The sequence below is a fragment of the Lucilia sericata genome, unplaced genomic scaffold, assembly GCF_015586225.1.
Source record: "Lucilia sericata isolate MDLA Ls3-8-SP2 unplaced genomic scaffold, ASM1558622v1 Contig000271F_arrow, whole genome shotgun sequence".
Taxonomy (NCBI): Eukaryota; Metazoa; Arthropoda; class Insecta; order Diptera; family Calliphoridae; genus Lucilia; species Lucilia sericata.
In genome coordinates, this window is record NW_023994296.1 from 238,564 (window position 1) to 257,461 (window position 18,898).

General features: G+C 32.1%; 6 protein-coding genes across 8 annotated transcripts; 3 read left to right on the top strand and 3 right to left on the bottom strand.

The window, feature by feature from the left end:
* Positions 1 to 1,081: 1,081 nt before the first annotated feature.
* LOC119603049 (zinc finger protein 236-like) lies at positions 1,082 to 3,875 on the top strand. Of its 2 annotated transcripts, none has more exons than XM_037954913.1 (2): positions 1,082 to 1,414; positions 1,510 to 3,875. In XM_037954913.1, exon 2 carries the CDS (start codon positions 1,519 to 1,521, stop codon positions 2,932 to 2,934), a length of 1,416 nt encoding a protein of 471 aa, XP_037810841.1. In that variant the 5' UTR covers positions 1,082 to 1,414; positions 1,510 to 1,518; the 3' UTR covers positions 2,935 to 3,875. The 2 variants fall into 2 exon arrangements, with proteins under 2 accessions (XP_037810841.1, XP_037810840.1); XM_037954912.1 differs by having other exon boundaries at positions 1,082 to 1,424; positions 1,510 to 3,874.
* A 2,330-nt stretch (positions 3,876 to 6,205) lies between these two features.
* Positions 6,206 to 7,880, bottom strand: LOC119603050 (AP-3 complex subunit sigma-2). Its single transcript, XM_037954914.1, has 3 exons — positions 7,578 to 7,880; positions 7,410 to 7,501; positions 6,206 to 7,343 (listed from the first exon to the last, which is right to left on the bottom strand). The coding sequence occupies exons 1-3, from the start codon at positions 7,644 to 7,646 to the stop codon at positions 6,929 to 6,931; spliced, it is 576 nt and encodes a 191-aa protein (XP_037810842.1). The 5' UTR covers positions 7,647 to 7,880; the 3' UTR covers positions 6,206 to 6,928.
* Positions 7,881 to 9,269: 1,389 nt separating this feature from the next.
* LOC119603045 (transmembrane protein 170B) lies at positions 9,270 to 10,834 on the top strand. Its single transcript, XM_037954906.1, has 2 exons — positions 9,270 to 9,671; positions 9,741 to 10,834. The coding sequence occupies exon 2, from the start codon at positions 10,213 to 10,215 to the stop codon at positions 10,597 to 10,599; it is 387 nt and encodes a 128-aa protein (XP_037810834.1). The 5' UTR covers positions 9,270 to 9,671; positions 9,741 to 10,212; the 3' UTR covers positions 10,600 to 10,834.
* Positions 10,835 to 11,251: 417 nt separating this feature from the next.
* Positions 11,252 to 12,721, bottom strand: LOC119603044 (crossover junction endonuclease EME1). 2 transcript variants are annotated; one of them, XM_037954904.1, is made up of 2 exons: positions 12,699 to 12,721; positions 11,252 to 12,379 (listed from the first exon to the last, which is right to left on the bottom strand). In XM_037954904.1, the coding sequence occupies exon 2, from the start codon at positions 12,314 to 12,316 to the stop codon at positions 11,396 to 11,398; it is 921 nt and encodes a 306-aa protein (XP_037810832.1). In that variant the 5' UTR covers positions 12,317 to 12,379; positions 12,699 to 12,721; the 3' UTR covers positions 11,252 to 11,395. The 2 variants fall into 2 exon arrangements, with proteins under 2 accessions (XP_037810832.1, XP_037810833.1); XM_037954905.1 differs by lacking the exon at positions 12,699 to 12,721 and adding an exon at positions 12,463 to 12,480.
* Positions 12,722 to 12,859: 138 nt separating this feature from the next.
* LOC119603052 (transmembrane protein 223) lies at positions 12,860 to 13,812 on the top strand. Its single transcript, XM_037954916.1, has 2 exons — positions 12,860 to 13,388; positions 13,447 to 13,812. The coding sequence occupies exons 1-2, from the start codon at positions 12,935 to 12,937 to the stop codon at positions 13,737 to 13,739; spliced, it is 747 nt and encodes a 248-aa protein (XP_037810844.1). The 5' UTR covers positions 12,860 to 12,934; the 3' UTR covers positions 13,740 to 13,812.
* Positions 13,762 to 14,344, bottom strand: LOC119603053 (H/ACA ribonucleoprotein complex subunit 3). The gene is made up of 2 exons (XM_037954917.1): positions 14,079 to 14,344; positions 13,762 to 14,018 (listed from the first exon to the last, which is right to left on the bottom strand). The coding sequence occupies exons 1-2, from the start codon at positions 14,130 to 14,132 to the stop codon at positions 13,878 to 13,880; spliced, it is 195 nt and encodes a 64-aa protein (XP_037810845.1). The 5' UTR covers positions 14,133 to 14,344; the 3' UTR covers positions 13,762 to 13,877.
* Positions 14,345 to 18,898: the final 4,554 nt, after the last annotated feature.

Genomic DNA, 18,898 nt, shown 5'->3' on the forward strand with positions numbered 1-18,898 from the left:
GTCAATTGTAATAAAATTTGAATTTAGCTGTAAATTAAATAGATTTGAAATTGTTTTTATAAATCGCAAATAATACAAAAAAACATAAATTTTTTGTTTTTTGTTTAAAGAAATTAAAAATCATTTAAGGTATTTTCAGACTACAATACTGAGTATTAACACACTTCAAATTAAAAATATTATGAAAATAATTCGCATTTTCAAAAAATCAATCCGAAAAATACATTTTATGTTTACACTATAATATTTGTAATATTTTTTATCCAATTTTCAATTATTTATGCACTTTTCGTTCTTATTTTTAATGTATTTTACAATTTTTGTTTGTTTTTTATTGTATTTATAAAATACATCCCGAATACGTTTGAAAATAAAAAGTTTTTGAATTGTTTTAAAAAATTTATGAAAATCAAATTACAAATTATATTTAGACTAGTAAATTGTATTATGATACAAACATTTTTGACAAGTATTAATACTCAGTATTGTAGTCTAAAAATACCTTTAGTAATTTGTTTAAAAAAATACTTGTAAATGTGTAAAGTCTTTTAATTGTTATTGGTTGGAAGAAAAAATAACTGAAATTAATCCTCTTATTTCGCAAAACCCTTCACCTTGCGTTGAAACACTTTTCAAAAAAATTTTGAAAATACGAAAATAATTTTTATGAAAAACGCAGTGATGTGAGGGAAAGGAATTTATAAATAAGCCGCCGTATTTGAATATTAAATTTTCAATTTCATTAAAGCGTTCAAAAATTTACAAAATTATGTTCAATAGAAAGCTAACATTATATAAAATATTTTAAAGGAACAAAATTTTGAATGTATATATTGCCATGAAGACCAGGCGGTGACTGATGATTTTTATGTAGAATTACATTTTCAATAATCGAAGCAAACATTTTAAAATTGTCCTACTGTGCAACTCATTACATAAAAATCGCTTTATTTTCAAACAAATTTTTGCCAGTGTAATTTAATTGTAAATAAACAACACTGTTCAGTTATGACAGCTGCTGTCATCGCTACTGTGTTTTGCTAAGAATGAAAGCAACAAAAGAGAACTAACAACACAAAAAGAAGTTGTAAAAATAATTCATCAGATATAAAAAACCAGTCGAGCAAAGTGGATGTTTACATTCAGATAAAGTTACTTAAAGATACAAGAAAAAGGAATTATAAATAATAATTTCCATTAAAGTATAAAACACGTACATTAATTAATAAACAAGTATTTGTCAATATAAGAAATCGCTTGTCAGGATTATTTAGAAACAATAGTGTATGTTTTTTGTGTATAAAGCTTGGTAAATTAGCAAAAAACCCAGGGAACGCCCACTGAAAAATCAAAAAACGAAGGCGTAAAAATACCTAGTTTATCGAAAACTTTTCAATATTAAACTTTAAATGCAGTAAGTAAAGGTAACTTTTGTATATAATTAATAAAAACTATGGCTGTATATAAAGTTTTGCTTAAAAAACACTATATTTTTTTGTTAAATTACAGATAATTGAAATGGCTACCTTAAGTGACACGCCCACACCAACAATGTTAACGTCAACGTCAGAGGCTGGTGGCGTTTCAATAAAAATAGAACAGGGTGTGTTACGTACAAATAGTGATGATGATGAATATGAAGAAGGGAGTGGATATAATGATGAGAGGCGGGGTATTCCGTCTGCACAAAATGAGTCAAACCACCCAAACGATGTGGACATGAATGGTTATGACAACTTTAATATGTACAGTATTTCCCATAGTATTTTCCATTCGGAGGTTCATATCAAATCAGAACCACCGGTAGATATTGATGATAGGCATCCCGACGAGGAGGGTGAGGTAAATAGCAATTCTCATATGACATCTCCAAATAATATTGATAAAACGCCAAAAATAAGACTCAGGCCTACCAGTAAGCTAATAGCTTCACCCAATGGGGTGACCATCGATAACAAACGACGTTACGCCTGTCCCTATGAGAATTGCACAAAAAGCTATGGCAAAAGTTCCCATTTAAGGTCTCATCTAACATGGCATACGGGCATTAAGCCATTCGTGTGCAAGGAGCCCGGTTGCGGTAAAGGATTTACACGCTCCGACGAACTTAATCGTCACATTAGAACGCACACGGGTGAAAAGCCATTCGAGTGTGCACAATGTACTAAGAAATTTTCGCGCAGTGACCATTTAACCAAGCATTTGGCAACGCATTCTAAACAATTAGCAGCCAATAACAGTTCGAAAAGAATGAAATTGGATAAAACTACACAAAAATCCCCTACTAACACAACCGGGCCTAAAGATAAAACACCAGAACCAATTGCAAAGCCTGTTACAATAACAACAAAACCTGTAGAAGTCCCCCAATTAGGTGTATTGAAAATAAAACTAGAGAAACCCGAAAATAATGAGGAATATAAAATAGCCTTGCCGCCACAGGAAATAAATAAAAGCCCCGTACCAACACAACCTCCCGCGCAGCCTTTAGTGTTGAATACAGAAAAGAAAGCCGAAATAGTCGTAAAACATGAACCATTAGATGAAACACAGAGTAGTGCAATAACAACAAGTTCTACACATGCCAATGATGAACCCGATGATGATGCCATTATGCCAGAAGCCAATTTACCACCATTATTACAAAATACCTCCACAATACCAGTAGCAGCAGCAGTATCACCAGCAGTAAAAGCTACAACATCTCTTGTTAAACCCACAGTAAACAATCGCTTGTCGGATAGTGTTTATGATCCGACAAGACCATTTCCTTGCTGTCATTGTACAAAAAATTTCAAACGCCAAGATGATCTCAATCGCCATATGCGTACACATACCGGCGAGAAACCATTTGCTTGTAACGAATGTGACAAACGTTTTATGCGTAGTGATCATTTGAAAAAACACATGAACACACATTTTCGAGTAAGATGATTGGCTAGGAAGCATCACTAATCGAGAGATACAAATTGTAAGATTTCACACTAAAATATGAGATTTAAAGATTCCGAAATTTTTCTTAAGACTAAATTCATGGAAACTTTACTGAAATACATTCAATTCGAAATTCAATATGTTACTTAAAGCACATTACACTAGTGTCAGCTTCCGTATAGCCAGAGGATACTGCTTCTGAATAATTTACCAGAAAATTATTTTAAGGAATGATACATTCAAATATTTCATGCCGAAACGAACATTTGGGTGAATTCATTCTTTCTAAACTCTGTTTCAAATAAGCAATTTTAACTTAAAAACAGCAATATGCCAATAAAGATTTTGATTTGAATTCAGTATACAAACCAGCCTTTAAAGCAGTGTCTACAAAACTTGAATCTTATAATTTTGTTGCAAATAAAGTTGAAAGCTCAGGTTTACCTATAAAAGTAATACATTTTAAAAGTCTTAAGATTTCAAAATTTGTTCTAAACAATTGTTTAAATTTGCGGTAACTGGAATAAAGAACATAAATTGGGTTTTAAACTTAAAACTAAAAGTGTAAAGTTTTAAAAAATAGTAGACCGATTTGTTGCCTCAGCAATGGGTTTTAAAAGTTTTTGAAAAAAATTAATTATTTTAATGAAATTAAATAATTTATTGGAATGTAATGTATATTTTTAAGCTTAATTTTTAATGTATATATAATATTAATATTCATAATTATCTGTTGTAAATATATAAATACTAAAACGAAAAATTATAATTGGAAGTATTTTATATGTCTGTCGATTAAAGCTGTAAGCTTCAACATACACGGAAAGTATTTAACTTTTTAAGATTAAAAACCAGGGGTTTAATTATACTAAACACCTACTTTAAAAAAGAAATAAATGTATTTTCTGTTAACCCAAACAAAAAGCACAAATATGTACATATCTATATATAAACTTTAACAAACTATGACATTCTCAATGTTATCGCGTGTGGGTGGGAGTGGAAAAGGCAGCAAAAAGGTAATAATAGTATTGAATAAAGCCTACAAACATAATACATTCCACTGTAATAATCAAGTTTTATTTCTTAACAACAACTTATTTTTGAAGTATGAGGCAGTTACCAGTAGGTTTCAACCAAAAACAATATTTTACTTTATTGGAATTTTTCGGCCAAATTTATCAAGAACGTAACAGTACGTTACGCCTATTTTTTCTTATTTTCCCTTAATATTTTATACAATTCTTTTTGCTTTCAGTGAGAAACATACAAACATATGTATCTACCTAAATGTTTGTTCTTTTGAATCATTCAAAACATTCTAAACTGGATTACAAACTGCCACTATAGCCTATCGACTACAGCAACAAAAACCACACATTTATGTTATGAAGAAAACATTCAGGGTTTAGTTTTGTGTGTGGTGAAGGGTCGTTTGTTAGTCGTTTTGTTTGCCCTGTTCTGCTAACTGCGCTGCCTGCCACACCTTTTTCCTGTTTTATGTTTGTATGTTTTTTTTATACAATTTTTATTTCGTTTTCAGTGCCATAGTGCTGCTTTATGAACTCATGTTACTGTTGGGCGTTGTTGAAATTTCTTTTAAAGATGGGAGTGGCTGTTTTAGTTTTCTATTTCTTAAGTTTATTTGATTTATTACAAATAAAAAAATATGTATGTATGTAAGTGCATATCGTTTCTTAAACTGCTAACGGCCCTTAATAACTAGGGAACATGGAAAACTCTTTTGTAAGAATGGGCTTAACAATTGATGTGTAAACCCTTTTCACCATATCTGGTTGTAACAACCAGTTCTTTCGGATGGAGTTCTAGAACATTATGCACTACTTTCTCATTATAAATATATAGGTAGGTAGATAGATAGATAGATAGATAGATAGATAGATAGATAGATAGATAGATAGATAGATAGGTAGATAGATAGGTAGATAGATAGATAGATAGATAGATAGATAGATAGATAGATATATATAGATATATAGATAGATAGATAGATAGATAGATAGATAGATAGATAGATAGATAGATAGATAGATAGATAGATAGATAGATAGATAGATAGATAGATAGATAGATAGATAGATAGATAGATAGATAGTTTAGTTTATTGAGACTTGATTTGATTAAACAATAGATAGATAGATATAGATAGATAGATAGATGATAGATAGATAGATAGATAGATAGGATAGATAGATAGGATAGATAGATAGATAGATAGATAGTAGATAGATAGATAGATAGATAGATAGATAGATAGATAGATAGATAGATAGATAGATAGATAGATAGATAGATAGATAGATAGATAGATAGATAGATAGATAGATAGATAGATAGGTAGATAGATAGATAGATAGATAGATAGATAGATAGATAGATAGATAGATAGATAGATAGATAGATAGATAGATAGATAGATAGATAGATAGATAGATAGATAGATAGATAGATAGATAGATTGATAGATTGATAGATTGATAGATAGATAGATAGATAGATAGATAGATAGATACGCGGTGATTTCATTTTATTCATTTCAATAGACAGAAGCCTGTTCAGGGATGGAACAGTACTAGTTTTTCACTTCTAACTATTTCCTCTATGTAGGTGATATGACTTCGTGACACAGACTCGAGGTTCTATTGGTCATCAGCCACATCTTCAATTACCAAATAACCCGTAAAATGTGTTCTCATAAGTAAAATTAAGTTCTAGAGCTAGACTTCGTCTATGAGCTGTTGTTTCTTTGAATAAACCCTAAGACTTTTTGAATAAAATCCGTCAGAATCTCGATAACTAATTGACACTGTCAAGTAATTCAAAATCCTGCGTCCATGAAATCTGTTTTGCCCTTTTGAAATCTGCTCTATAATTCTATAATTGTTCCTATAAACTCTATAATTGTTCCATCCAATTGCTTATTCTGTCGAGATTTTTGAATTTTGAGTTCCTTAGTCTGCCATTAAGATTGTTCGCGCCTAGGAAAGCAGCCTTGCTCTTTGCTGTCCTTTAAGAGATTTGTAAAGTTTTTAACAGCATCCCCCAAATCAGTCGTCAACAAATTATCTATGGCCTGTTGTGCCAACCCACTCTGAACCCTATCATTGAAGGTTCCCCAATTTTTCTTTCTTGGATTCTAAAGGTTCACTCCTAGTTAATTCAAAATTCAAGCAAAAAGTTATTCCTGAACTTCACAAACATTTCAGATAACTTACTGAGAGTTTCTGTAGTCATCCATAAATTCATGTAGTAAACTTAATAGACGATTTTTATTTTTTAGAATAAAAATATACATTTCTTTAAAATAGATAATAAGTAGAGTTTATAGGACGTTTTTTAAACTAAATTGTAAACTGTGAGGACCACAACATCGACATTTTGTTTCTCAACATTTCTTTTTGTATGCGGTTGTTTGGTTTTCAATCATTTATATTTAATGATTATTATAACGTTTTGATTTTTTATGTTTTTTCTTTGCTTCCGTATCTAAAGGTTGTCTGGCTGCATCCAGATCAAAGGATTCTCGAAATAATTTCATGCTCTGTTCGTGGGCTTCGGCGACATCGGCTAAATTTTTGGCAACACTTTTCTCCTGCTGATACAATATGTTATTGGATTCGAAGGAATTGCAGGTTTCGGGATCCATGCAAGTTTGAGACTGGTAATAGTCATAATTGAAAGCAGAAGCAATTGTCTCGGCATTAGGAAATGTTGTGGAAATATGTGGAGAATAGTTATCATCTTCTATGGGTTCATAGATACTTTGATTGAGAAATTGAGATACGGAGGAGGCGTAGACATTTTTGTTATTTAGTGTTAAAGAATTATGATTATAACCGCTAGTACTGCCCGAATTGTTGAAGGCATACGCCGCAAAAGAACTAAAAGCCGATGTGGGATTTATGGTTGAGGGAGAAGTGAGACGTTGTAACACAAAATTATCTACAATGGCTGAATTCGAGCTTTGCCCTGGTCAGAACTTTAAGTCTTTAATGGCTTGTGGCAAATCGGGCAGTTTAATATCTTTAATCTGTTGTGGAATGTTCATGCTTTTCACCGCACTCACAGCTCTAGCTGGAGCAGCCGAAATACCCGCTTCCGCTTTGACAAGTTTATTTTGTTCTTCGATACGTGCCATAATATCAGCCATATTTGTCTGTAGAACCATGCCACCCATTACCAGTTCTGACAGTATGTGATGCACTGCATCAGCATGGAAGATCAAATCGAGTTCACATACATTTTCAAAACACTTGTCAAGTGTCTCCACAAAAACTTGTATCAAATCCAAAATACCCAATTCACTTTCTGAGGAATCCACACAAAACACGAAATACAAGGTGGCATAATGTCGATAGATAAGTTTGTAATCCGAACCACCAATTAAACTGTAAATAAGGAAAGATTAGTAGAAATATGTTTCGTTAAATGCATTTCAAAGCGATTCCACTCACCTGCCTCCCTCTAGAAAATTGCAAACATTATCATCACGCTTGGATACCAATTGGAATGTTTCTTTAATTATCTGCTGTTGCATGTCTTCATTCTGTGGAGAAAACCAAAAATGAAACTCAAATCATGATCAAAGAAAATCAATAAAGTGAATGAAAAATTTCACTTACAAAATATTGATAGAACTTGGAAAGGCGTGGTTTGCCATGATTATTAAATACTAGAATAGCTTTAATCATTATTATATTATATTTATTTTGTTTTTTTTTATTGTTATCTATGCTTTGTTGGCTAAATATTTAAGTAGCATTTAAATTTTCTTCGTGTTTTCCTTTTACAAATCAGAAATAAATAACAAAATTTGAAGCAGGGCTAATCAAATGAGATGACAGCAAGGACAAATTTATATTTTGATTTGTAAGGAGTTTGACATATCAGCGTTAAGATGAATCTTTTTTATAGGAGTAGTTTGACATTTTACCGTTCTAATTCAATAATCAACTTTGCCGCAGTTAGCAGTTTTTGCAAATTCGCTTTAATTTTTATATTCGTACAGTGGTGGTAATTTTGCGATTTTTATGTCATAGTGAGCGATTTTAAAACCACTTAAAAGCATAAAATTATTTAAAAAAACACAAAAACAAAATTGAGATACATATTTATAAATTTTTCACATATAATAATCGGACTAACCGTTTAGAAAATAAAATTTTATTTTTGTAATTTCTCTATTGTGTCATGAAGATAAAAGTTACTTTATTTTTTTTCAAGTGTATTTTGTGTACTGCCTATCTGGCAACCCCCTCTTCTTTCTCATTTCTGATACAAACAGCTGAGCGGACACCAAAGTCGATTCGGCTGAAAGCCGTCTAAACCTAGCTGTCGAGAAAAATTAAAAGCGGTGGCCGCTTAGAATATTTCTTTTTAAAATATCTCGAAAATATCCACCATATTTGTATAGTTCGAATAAAAGTTTCATTAATACTTAAAATTTTTCAATTTAAAGTTTTCTTTTTAAGCATTTTTTTGTTGTTTTAGATAATTTAAAGCTGCCGTAATAACTTTTGGTGTCAGCCGCCAACATCGTTAATTTCGATCGGCACAGGTCTTTGCAGCTGAGTGCTTTGTTGCCAGATTTGATGATTTATCCTGTTTCAGTGTCAAAAATTACCCATAACGATTTTACGAATTTGACGATTTTTTTAAATGGAAAATCGAAACATATTTAGAATATTCTAAGAATAAAATTAATTAATGTTAATCAAATTAAAAAATTTAATCAGGGAATCCTAAATATGCAAATGCATGTTTTTATGGTGCGTCGAGAAGTTTCAAAACAATTAAAGAATTTTGGCATCTATTTGTTAGCTAAAATTTTTGCTAATCATGCATATTTAAGGATCATTTCAAGTTTTTAGAGCATATTTTACGTTTTAAATTTTTCCAAATCATTCATAATCATTTATATGATTATGCATGATTTGATTTTAATAGCATATTTAAGGCTCATTTCAAGTTTTTAGAGCATATTTTACGTTTTTAGCGTTGTAGTGCGTTGAATCTAGAAAAATTGGTTTTGGGAAGAAGTAGAATATTGTTTTTTTTTATTAAACATTGTTATGAAAAAATTCTCAAATAGTTTACAAGAACTCAATATACCTAACGAATTTTAAAGTACACAAATTTGTCAAATTGAGTAGATAATAACAACTAAAATCAATCGAAATTGATAAAAATGCTTCGATAGTTAAAATAATGAACAAAAAATTCAGTAGAAATACCACCAAATATGTTTTATTAGCCGCGCAAAATAGTTTTGACGATTTTTTTTCGCGAAATTTGACGATTTTGCCCCCAAATCATCTGGCAACTATGGCTGAGTGTAATTTATGGGAAAAAGCAAAAATTATGTTTTTGTAAAAAACAAGAAATTTTGCCTTATTTTAGTGGAAAAAATAAATTAACTTAAAGCAAAGAAATAATAAAAATTGATCACATTAAGGGGAGCATTAAATGATACAGTGATTACATATATAGAAAATAATACTTAAACAAAATCTAAAATAAATATTAAGGCGTAACTTTTCAGTGTCAAATTGAATTAAAAAATGTAATTTAACTAATTTACAATAAGAATAATAATAAAAATCTAATTGGAAACACAAAAGCAATATCAACACAAATTAAATCGAACACGAAATAAGAAAATAAAATATGTTGCATATAAAATGCAAAACGATAAATAAAATAAGAACAAACTGAGGGTATGTATGCTTCGCTCAATAACATCGTATTATTTTTTAATATATTTTTTTCTTTGTTTCATTTTGCAGATCTTTCCAATAATGCAAAAGTCAATTTGTAAGATTCAGATGTTTCAGCGTCTATGGAAACATACTGCCGCTTATCAAAACTACAATACTAATAAACATTTCACAAAAACTAGTAGAACGTTGCACTATTACTCACACTTTAGCAGAAGCCTAGAAATTTGATTTGAAAATTAGTGCTAGAAAAGAGGAAACTGATTTAGCTGAAAGTAAAACTTAAACATATTGTTAATTGTGATAACCCGTAGAAAACAGGTCAACTCAAAAATAATATAACAAAAACAACAATAATAATCAAGACAGCATCAACATTCTACGTCAACTTTTAAAAGCTCCTACACTCAGTCTTATAGCTGTTACATCTCTCACCTCGTCCCCGTCCTCCTCGTCATCACCCCTAACCGCCAAACTGTTGTCACTATTTTTCTCTTCTGCCTCCACTTCAGGCCAATCGCATACATTTGCCTCTTTTGTAATGTCGTCCGATGATAGCGAAGAGCTGGACACCATCGCCGATGTTATGGGTCTACGTTCACAAAGTAGACTGGACAATTTTAGGGAAATGTGGTATCACATATTTCTGTGGGCCTTGTTTTCCTCGATATTCATACACACCTGTGCCGCACTGGTAGCATTTGTAACGCTACGCAAGCATAAATTTGGACGTTTCTTTTCTATATTGATCTTAGTTATGGGGTTCTTGTCTCCGGCTCTAAGCGGTATTATTAGTAGTGCAGTTATTGCTTTTGTACATCGTGCCTCTAGTTTACCCATGTCTCCAATATATGCCATGGTTTGGGGTGTAGGACAAACCATAGTATCGGCGTGTTTGGGCTTCACACGCATTCTGGCCACATTGTAAAGTTGTATACACACACCTACTCAATTTTTTAAATGACTGTGTAAATGCTAAAGATATTTTTAAAATTAATTCTTTCGTTAATTTTTTTATTATTTCAAATGTTATTTCGTAGTATTCATTGTAAATTATAAATTTATTCTTAAATTTTCTTATATACTATACTGTATGTATAAAAAATATTTCTATTATTTAAGTAGTATGTAAACATTAGCTTAATAATTTGCATCTAATTATCATATACAAAATTATAAAAATAATAATAACAATAATTATAATAATAAAATAATACATATTTAATCAATTCAAGATATTTGTGGATCTTATTTCAATAACAAGTAGCTGCGAATCATAATCGTTTGGGCAACAAGTAAAACTTTTCTCCGGAACGATTCAAATCATACATGACCATCTTAGCTAATGCAGTTGGATCTTTCTGTAGTAAAAGAGTTTTCTGTGCAGATCGATTACTTTGATGTCAATTTCAAGTTTTTAAGATATAATTTTTAGGAGAATCTCTGAATGTGTTTCATGTTCTTTCATTCGGTTTATTGTGAATTTTTTCTAGAATTTTATGGAGTATTTCCAAAAATTCTATATTTGAAAATAATTTAGTAAGTCCATTTTGCAATTAGAAACACTAACAATAAAACCCTTCTAAACATACATATTGCTTTAGAGTACAACAATTTATTAATGAATCTTAGAAAAACCAAAGCTATTTCGCAAGAAATAAAATAGTAAAACTGATTTTTATTCAAGTAAATATACATACTACATATTTTTATTTTGTAATAAATTAAATTAACGTATTTGGATCCTTGGAATTATAAAGCATATACAGTTTATAGGACAATACATTACCAATACGTCGATCGGTTTGCATAGCTACTGGGCCGGAACGTTTAATTTTCAAATCGGATATTTCCTTAACAGCATCTGCATTATTTTTGAGATCATCTAAAAGTTTTTTCGGGCAAGAATATTTATCTATAATGGTTTCGGCCACTTCTAGCGTGACCAGAGGCAAACGATTTAAATGTTGCTGCCATAAGCGACCAAAACCATTAGTGCCCTCTACACGAACACACTGTTTCTTGTCATTGGCTAGAAATTTCTTAAAAGTGGACAATATTTCCGACTTTTGTTTTTTATACGGAACCTCAGCTATGGATTTTGTTAAACGTTTTAGCTGCAGCAATAATTCCCTGATAGAGGGTTGGACTTGTAATACCTTTAACTGATGCAGTATTTGCAGTTCTATTAGAGCCGTAGAGATGGCTGTGGATTGTTTTTCAGACGAACGTAAAAACAAGACAATATGTTGTTTTTTCTCATAGTGTTTTTTAAAACTTTCGGCTAATGTGTGTAAAGTAGAGCTGTTTATCATTTGTACTAGTTCAGGCTGAGTTAAGATTTTCACAACCTGATCTTCTTTTTGCCATACCTCACTTAAGGCATTGACTTCATTGGGTTTTAGAGCCAATTGACCCATGCTGCGTTCCCATATTATAGACTCCTTTATGGGTAACGTTCTAATGTCATATTTTAGTTCTCCCGTGGCACGATTAAGTTCAGCTATAAATTCCCGTCCATAGGGTGCCGATAATATGTGGGAATCTACCACAAGGCGTATGTATTTTTGACACTCTCCTGGCTTAATACGTTTTTGTTGATCCCGTATGGTTTTTTTCCATAATTTATCGGTTTGTTTGTCCATTCTAAATGTTTTTTAATAAAAAGGAACAACTTTTAACGTTTTCGATGGTGTATTTTATTTGCTCTAGAGAAATAATAAAACGTAAACGTTAAACATGAAATCAAACAATAAAAGATTTTAAAAATTTAAATCATGCTATAAAATACTTTTAAGTTTTGTTGTTGTTGTTTTTTTTGTTAAGTTTTTGTTTGTAAACAATGAACAAAATATTGCCATATTGCTCATAGTGGCTATGATGTTTGGATTTATTATTTAAAAATTTAGGAGATATTTATCAATAGTAAAATATTAAAAACAGGATAACAATGTTTATATTTTATTCTGTTGAGCGCCTTATATATACATTTGAGTTTTTTTTCACTAAGACAATTAAAAAACTTACCGTTTGGCCATGTCGCTTTACTATAAGTACCTTTAGAGAGCATTTTAGAAAGAAAAAGTCCAAAATTTAAATTTCCTTTAATTAGGCGCAATTTTCTACTACATTTAATTGCAACTATGTGCTATTTTGCCACCTGAAGTATTGGTAACTCTATATTTATAGCAAACAGCTGAACATAACAGGACAGCTGTTACTTTAAGGTTATGTTTAAAAAAATAATAATATAAAATAACAGAATGAGCAATTTACTAAGATTACTTGCAAATCCAAGTAAAAATGTTTGCAATAAAACAACACCTATACGCCTTTTAAGCCGCCAACCACTGGCCCAAAGTCTAAAGGAGGCCTTGACATTGAATACTAGAGTGTTTAGACACCAACCACCAGTCACCAAATCTTTTAACGGTCTACAGCGTTCCAACTTATGCACTAGAGCGTATGACATAAACACCAATGTTACCAAAGATGTAATACTATACAAATATGAAAATCCGGGATTTTTTAAGACATTAAATATATTTGGTATATGTCAATTTGTGTTTTGGACGTATTTATCTCATTTTGCCTTTACCACACTGAGAGATGCGCCGGTGGAGCAAAAAGAAGGCGTAGAGTTGAGATGGTTTGAACGCATAAATTTAGGGGAAAATAAATATCGCAATGGCATTACGGCCATGAGTTTTCTAATAGGTATATAAAAACAACTCAATTACAAAACTCCATACTAATCAAGTCCTTTTCCTTTTAGGCTATGGTATTTTGGCAGCCGTTTGGATGTTTACTTTGCGCTCTGTGCGTTTCTTAATATTGCGTAAAGGTGGACGAGATGTTACTCTAGTAACTTATGGCCCCTTTGGCCATAATCGCATAATGACAGTACCTCTAAAGAGTATATCCGCCCAACAGCCTAGAGAAATGGCCGAAGTGCTTTTACCCTTGAAGGTGCGTAATCGTTCACTGTTCTATGTGCTTGATATGAAAGGAGAATTTAAGAATACCCAACTTTACGATTATACTGCCGGTCTTAATAGACGTTTTTAAGGTTTAAATAAAATAAAGTCTATTTAATTGTTTAGTTAATTAATAAATCATTGTAATTTATTGTTGAAAAGTACTATAAAAAGCCTTACATGTTAAACACTACAAACTATAGGAAAATCACACTCATGGTGGGAGGGTTTAATAAACGGGTTCAGGTTTTTGTGTCAAAAGTAAACCGAAACGTTTTTTGATTGTAAGGCGTTGTCTGGAGTATTTATCTTCTGGCGAAAAGTGGGCAGGATGAGCTGAAATTGTAGGACGGCCATCCTCGGTGCGTTTCTGAAAAACGGAATAGAATTAAGTTTTGGGAGTTTCTACGTATTATGATAAAAATGTTACCTTCAAAGTATAGACACGTTCGCCATTTTCATTTAAAGTGTACATTAAATACATGTTTTTAAAGTTTCTTTTAAAATATTCACACAAGAAATTAGAATTTTGTTGCGTCCTAACACGTGCACTTTTTATTTATAATAATAAATAAACAGGGTGTTTTGTATATTATTATTTTTTTTTTGTATTTACGATTACTCCACACGCATTTCGATAACTCGAAAAAAAACATATGGAGGTTCTAGCGACCTGCACTCAGAGATACAAGCCGAGACGGCTCAAATCGGCGGCGGCTGGCCGCCGGTAATATTTTGCAAGCCGCGCGGCCGCCGAATTCTTTCGGCTCAAAAGCTAAGCCGGCTTAAACGTAGCCGCTGATAAAGATTGGAATCGCACATGTCTTTCAGAAAATAATTTCACCAATTTGAACAGAGTTGCCACTATTTTAAATTTTTATGGCAAATTGAAAAGAGTTGCCACACAATATTGTGCTAATATTAAAATAGTGATAACTAGTACAATAAAGTCCATTTTCTGCAGAAAAATCTTATATAGAGACATGTTTCTATATAAAAGACTATTATACAGAGATTTTTCAATATAATAAACGCTTATAAGGTCAATTTCTGAAGAAAAAGTTGAATTGAGCCGACAATTTAGCCGCCGCCGATATTTTCTATAATAAGCCGCCGCCGCCGACCTAAAATGGTTGCGCCGCCGCCGCCGATCATTTTGCATCGGCTTGTATCTCTGCCTGCACTAGATAATTATTTGGCTGTCATACGACAAACCACAAAGGTGTCACTTTTGACATTTAAAAAAGTCTAAAATCAGCTTTTGTTTGATTTTGAAATTGTTTGGTGAGAAGAGGTATATAAAATACAGCTAAAAAAAATTATTGAATTCGTTTTGTGCGAAAGAGAGGGAAATAGTTTTTTGCTCGTGACGCCTCTGTATACCCTGTGCGACAAACTGCCATCACCAATTATATGATAAATCAAATGTCAAATATTCATTAAATATTGAGTTCGATATCATTTAGAAAATTAATTAGTTCTGCATATGAAGAAGATTTTTCAGCAACAAAAAAATCGACAATGCTGTCATATTTCAGGATATTTGGGTATTTCCGTCTCTGGATATCAAATTTTGTGCAGTGGAAAATTATATGAGAATTATCTTCAGGACTGTTGCATTCTTCACACAAATCGTCAGCAAAAACTTTCATTTTCGCCAGGGTACTTTTACAAAACGAGTGACCAGTTAATAGTCTGTTTATTTGTTTAATTTCCAAGGGCTTAAAAAAAATGTTCTTATCAGAAAACCATGCTCGTTTTGACACCTGCGGAAAAATCCGGCCATAGTCTTTGCCTTTCGAGAGTTTTCTGTTTTTGTAGTCATCATACCATTTGGAAATTAGATCATTCTCGATCATGTTGATTGCGTCCTTTAATGGATATTTAGTATCAACGAAATTTCCTACTTCATGAGCATTTTTCGCCGCATCATCAGCTAAGTCATTGTAAATAATGTTGGAATGTCCAGGAATATAGTGAAATTCTACTTTTTCAATATTGCTGTTATTTATCAAACGTAAAATATTGTGAATGAAATAGTTTTCTGAGTAGTCCTTCTTCAAAGCAAGAATTCCACTTTTGCTATCCGTTAAAATGGCTAGTTTAGTAAAGTTCATCTCAGCAGAGAATTCAATAGCTTTTTCAATAGCCAGCAATTCGGCATACATAGACGAAAGTTTAAAGTCAGTGTAGTAGCTATTTGTCCTTCCAGTACCCATGTGAACGTAAGCCGCTCCAGATGTGCAATCCCCCACAGAACCATCAGTGAATAAAATTTCGAAGTTTTCAATTTTAAGATTATTTGTCTTTTCGGAAAAAAGTAGGTTTGTATTAGAAGCTGATTTAGGTAATCCATTGTAAAAGTCCTCATAAAACGATATTTTCGATGAATTCAAACGAATACTTTGAAGTGGCTGGATTCTTTTAAATATATGACCATATATACGAAAGATTGCAGTGTAACTGGTATTAAAATGTGGAATGTTGTCTCCATCAAATATTTGGACTGCCGGTAAGCCAAATGCAAATACCTTAGCCAATTCCTTGGCTGTGGAAAGTTGTATTCTATATTCGGGTGGTAGTTCTCCGGCAAGGTGATATATTAAATGCACTGGAGTAGAGCGAATTAATCCTAAACATCTCCTTAGGCTAGAGTTAATAGTAGTTTTAATTTTATTTGAAGCATATGTTGATAAATTTGCAAATGAAGATGCTGCATATTCAAGTTTAGACCGACTGTATGCTTTGAAAAATTGTAGAGCCCTTCTGGGATGTATTACAAACCTGCATCCACTTAAAATGTTCAGAAAGTTACAAGTCCTATTGTGTTTAGCAACGATGTAATCAACGTGAGGTTTTATTGAGTTTTTGGAAGAAATAATTCTCCCTAAATATTTCAACTCATTGACTTGATTCAAGCTAATATTGTCGACTGTGATGTCAAGACGTGTGTTGTATGTGTTAAAACACATGATGTTAGTTTTATTATGATTCAAACGTTGGTCAATATTGGCACAAATTTCCGTAAATTCCGATATTTTGTCGTGCAGAAGATTCTTCGCCTCCTGAAAAGTATCTGCATAAACAACCAAAAAGAAGTCGTCGGCGAATTGAAATAATTTACAGTTCTCATTTGAAACTTGATGAAGTAATTATAGGTGGAATGCATTTTGCAAAAGAAACGTCAATAGCTGATTCGCAATCGTTACATATATAAGTTGAATGGCCGTCATTGATAGACGAGAAACCATAATCTGATGATATATTCTCTAAAATTTGGCCTTTGCTGTCAGTCATCTGGCAGCCTCATGTTGTAGATTTTGCGTTATAATCCCCACATATAAAGGTAGGAGTCGCTGTGTTGTCAAAATGTAAAAAAATCTTCTCAAGCTCAATCTTAAAAACATTTGACATATTCGGTGGTATATAAACGGATACTAAGTTGATGTTTTTCTTTAAATTCAATGTTGATATACCAATTACATCCATATTCGTTGAAAAGTTCAAAATTTTATACTTGATGTTCCTTTTTATGTAAATGCCTACACCTCCATAGCCGTCAGGTCGATTTTTGCAAACGAAATTATAATTAGCCATACTTGTACTTGAGTTATCTATTAGCCATGTTTCACATAGCATACAGAATGAAAAGTCATAATTATCAAGAAGTAACTCCAGTGTTTCCCTATTGCCAGGCTTTCTCAAACTCTGTATATTAAATTGTAAAATCTTCATATATGTACTCGTTATCAAAATATAAAAAGGAGGTAACACCTACGGTGTGACCTCTTTAGATCCTAAGCTGTCGATAATTTGATTCTGGAGACCTCTTAAAAATTCTTTCTGATCAAAACTTAAGTTATAATTTTCCCATCCGGCTAAAAAGCCATCTAATTTTGAATTTATATCGGATAATAATTTACCGGATTCCGATCGAGCTGTATCGACGTTTAGTTGGCTAGCAAGTTTTTCTACACTTGAAGTTTTGTGTGGATTATTGAAATTTGTATTGGGTTTATTATTAACATAATTAGAATCCTTGGTCAAAAAATCAGCCTCTTTTTCACGGTTAGGGTTTCTGCGAACTATTCCAGAATATGACATTATACTGTGTATGGTCTTAGCAGCCTCTTTACTATTGTTGATAATATTTGAATTGGACTTAGGAGTTAAACTTCATCATCAAGAACAGCAAAACGGTTTCCAAAAGCACCAGAATATTTTGTTCTTGCCTCATTAATTGAGAGATTTTCCAAAGTCATAATTTTCTTTATAGTATAGGCCTTAATTCTTGCCGGACATGATTTTGAAGTAGGGTGATGATCATTTTTACAATTAGTGCACATCATTTGACCACAAGACTGAGCCTGTTCGTGTTTATTGAAACAATTTCTACAAACTTCCATCTGCTGTTTACAATGTTGCGCAAAGTGATTAAAGCGGTAACAACGGTAACATTGTGCAAAAGAAATGTAATGCTTTACTTTTATTTTAGTGTAATCGTACGAAATTTCCTTTGGTATTTCAAGGCCATCAAAAAATATCTTTACTCTGCCTGTTGGTATTTTTAATTCTCGGTCTTCAGGATCCTTTCTCTCGACTCTTATGCACTTTAATATTGGTACTTCTGAAATTATTGAAGATTGAAAATCCTCCATAGACAAATCTGTGGGTATATCAAAGATTAAACCAATCTTTGACACAAAATGTGCAAATATTTTCGGCAAGTAGCCATCTTGTTTAATACGTTTATCATAAGCAAAGTTGTTTGCCAAATTTCGTTGTTTGAAGGTCACCTTACAACGTCCATAACCTATTTTCAAAACTTCAGTTATACCTTCAACTTCATATTTTTCAATGTTCTGTTTAGGGAGATTGCATTAATGGGTTTACGGGAACCTGAAGGATCCACCGCATCAACATAAACTATGAAAGGTCCTCGATGTTCGTCATTATATTTATATTCCATACTTATCTTTTCTGCAATGGCGACGGCTGATTCAGCCAACATTTTCAAATTTGAGCCTTCGTCATTATTTAATTCCTTCTCTTCACGCTTTCTCTTAGAAGTGGTACTAGAGCTGCTACGGCTTCTATCACTTACAGAAAGTGAACTCCGATCTCGACTCCTCCTCTGGACTGGCGGGGGCCCAGGACCCCCAGACTCTGACATATTTTAGAGAAATGTCCTTATACGCTTTTATGTGTTCTTTATATTAAAGACAAAATCCAAAAAACGTGATGTTCAAA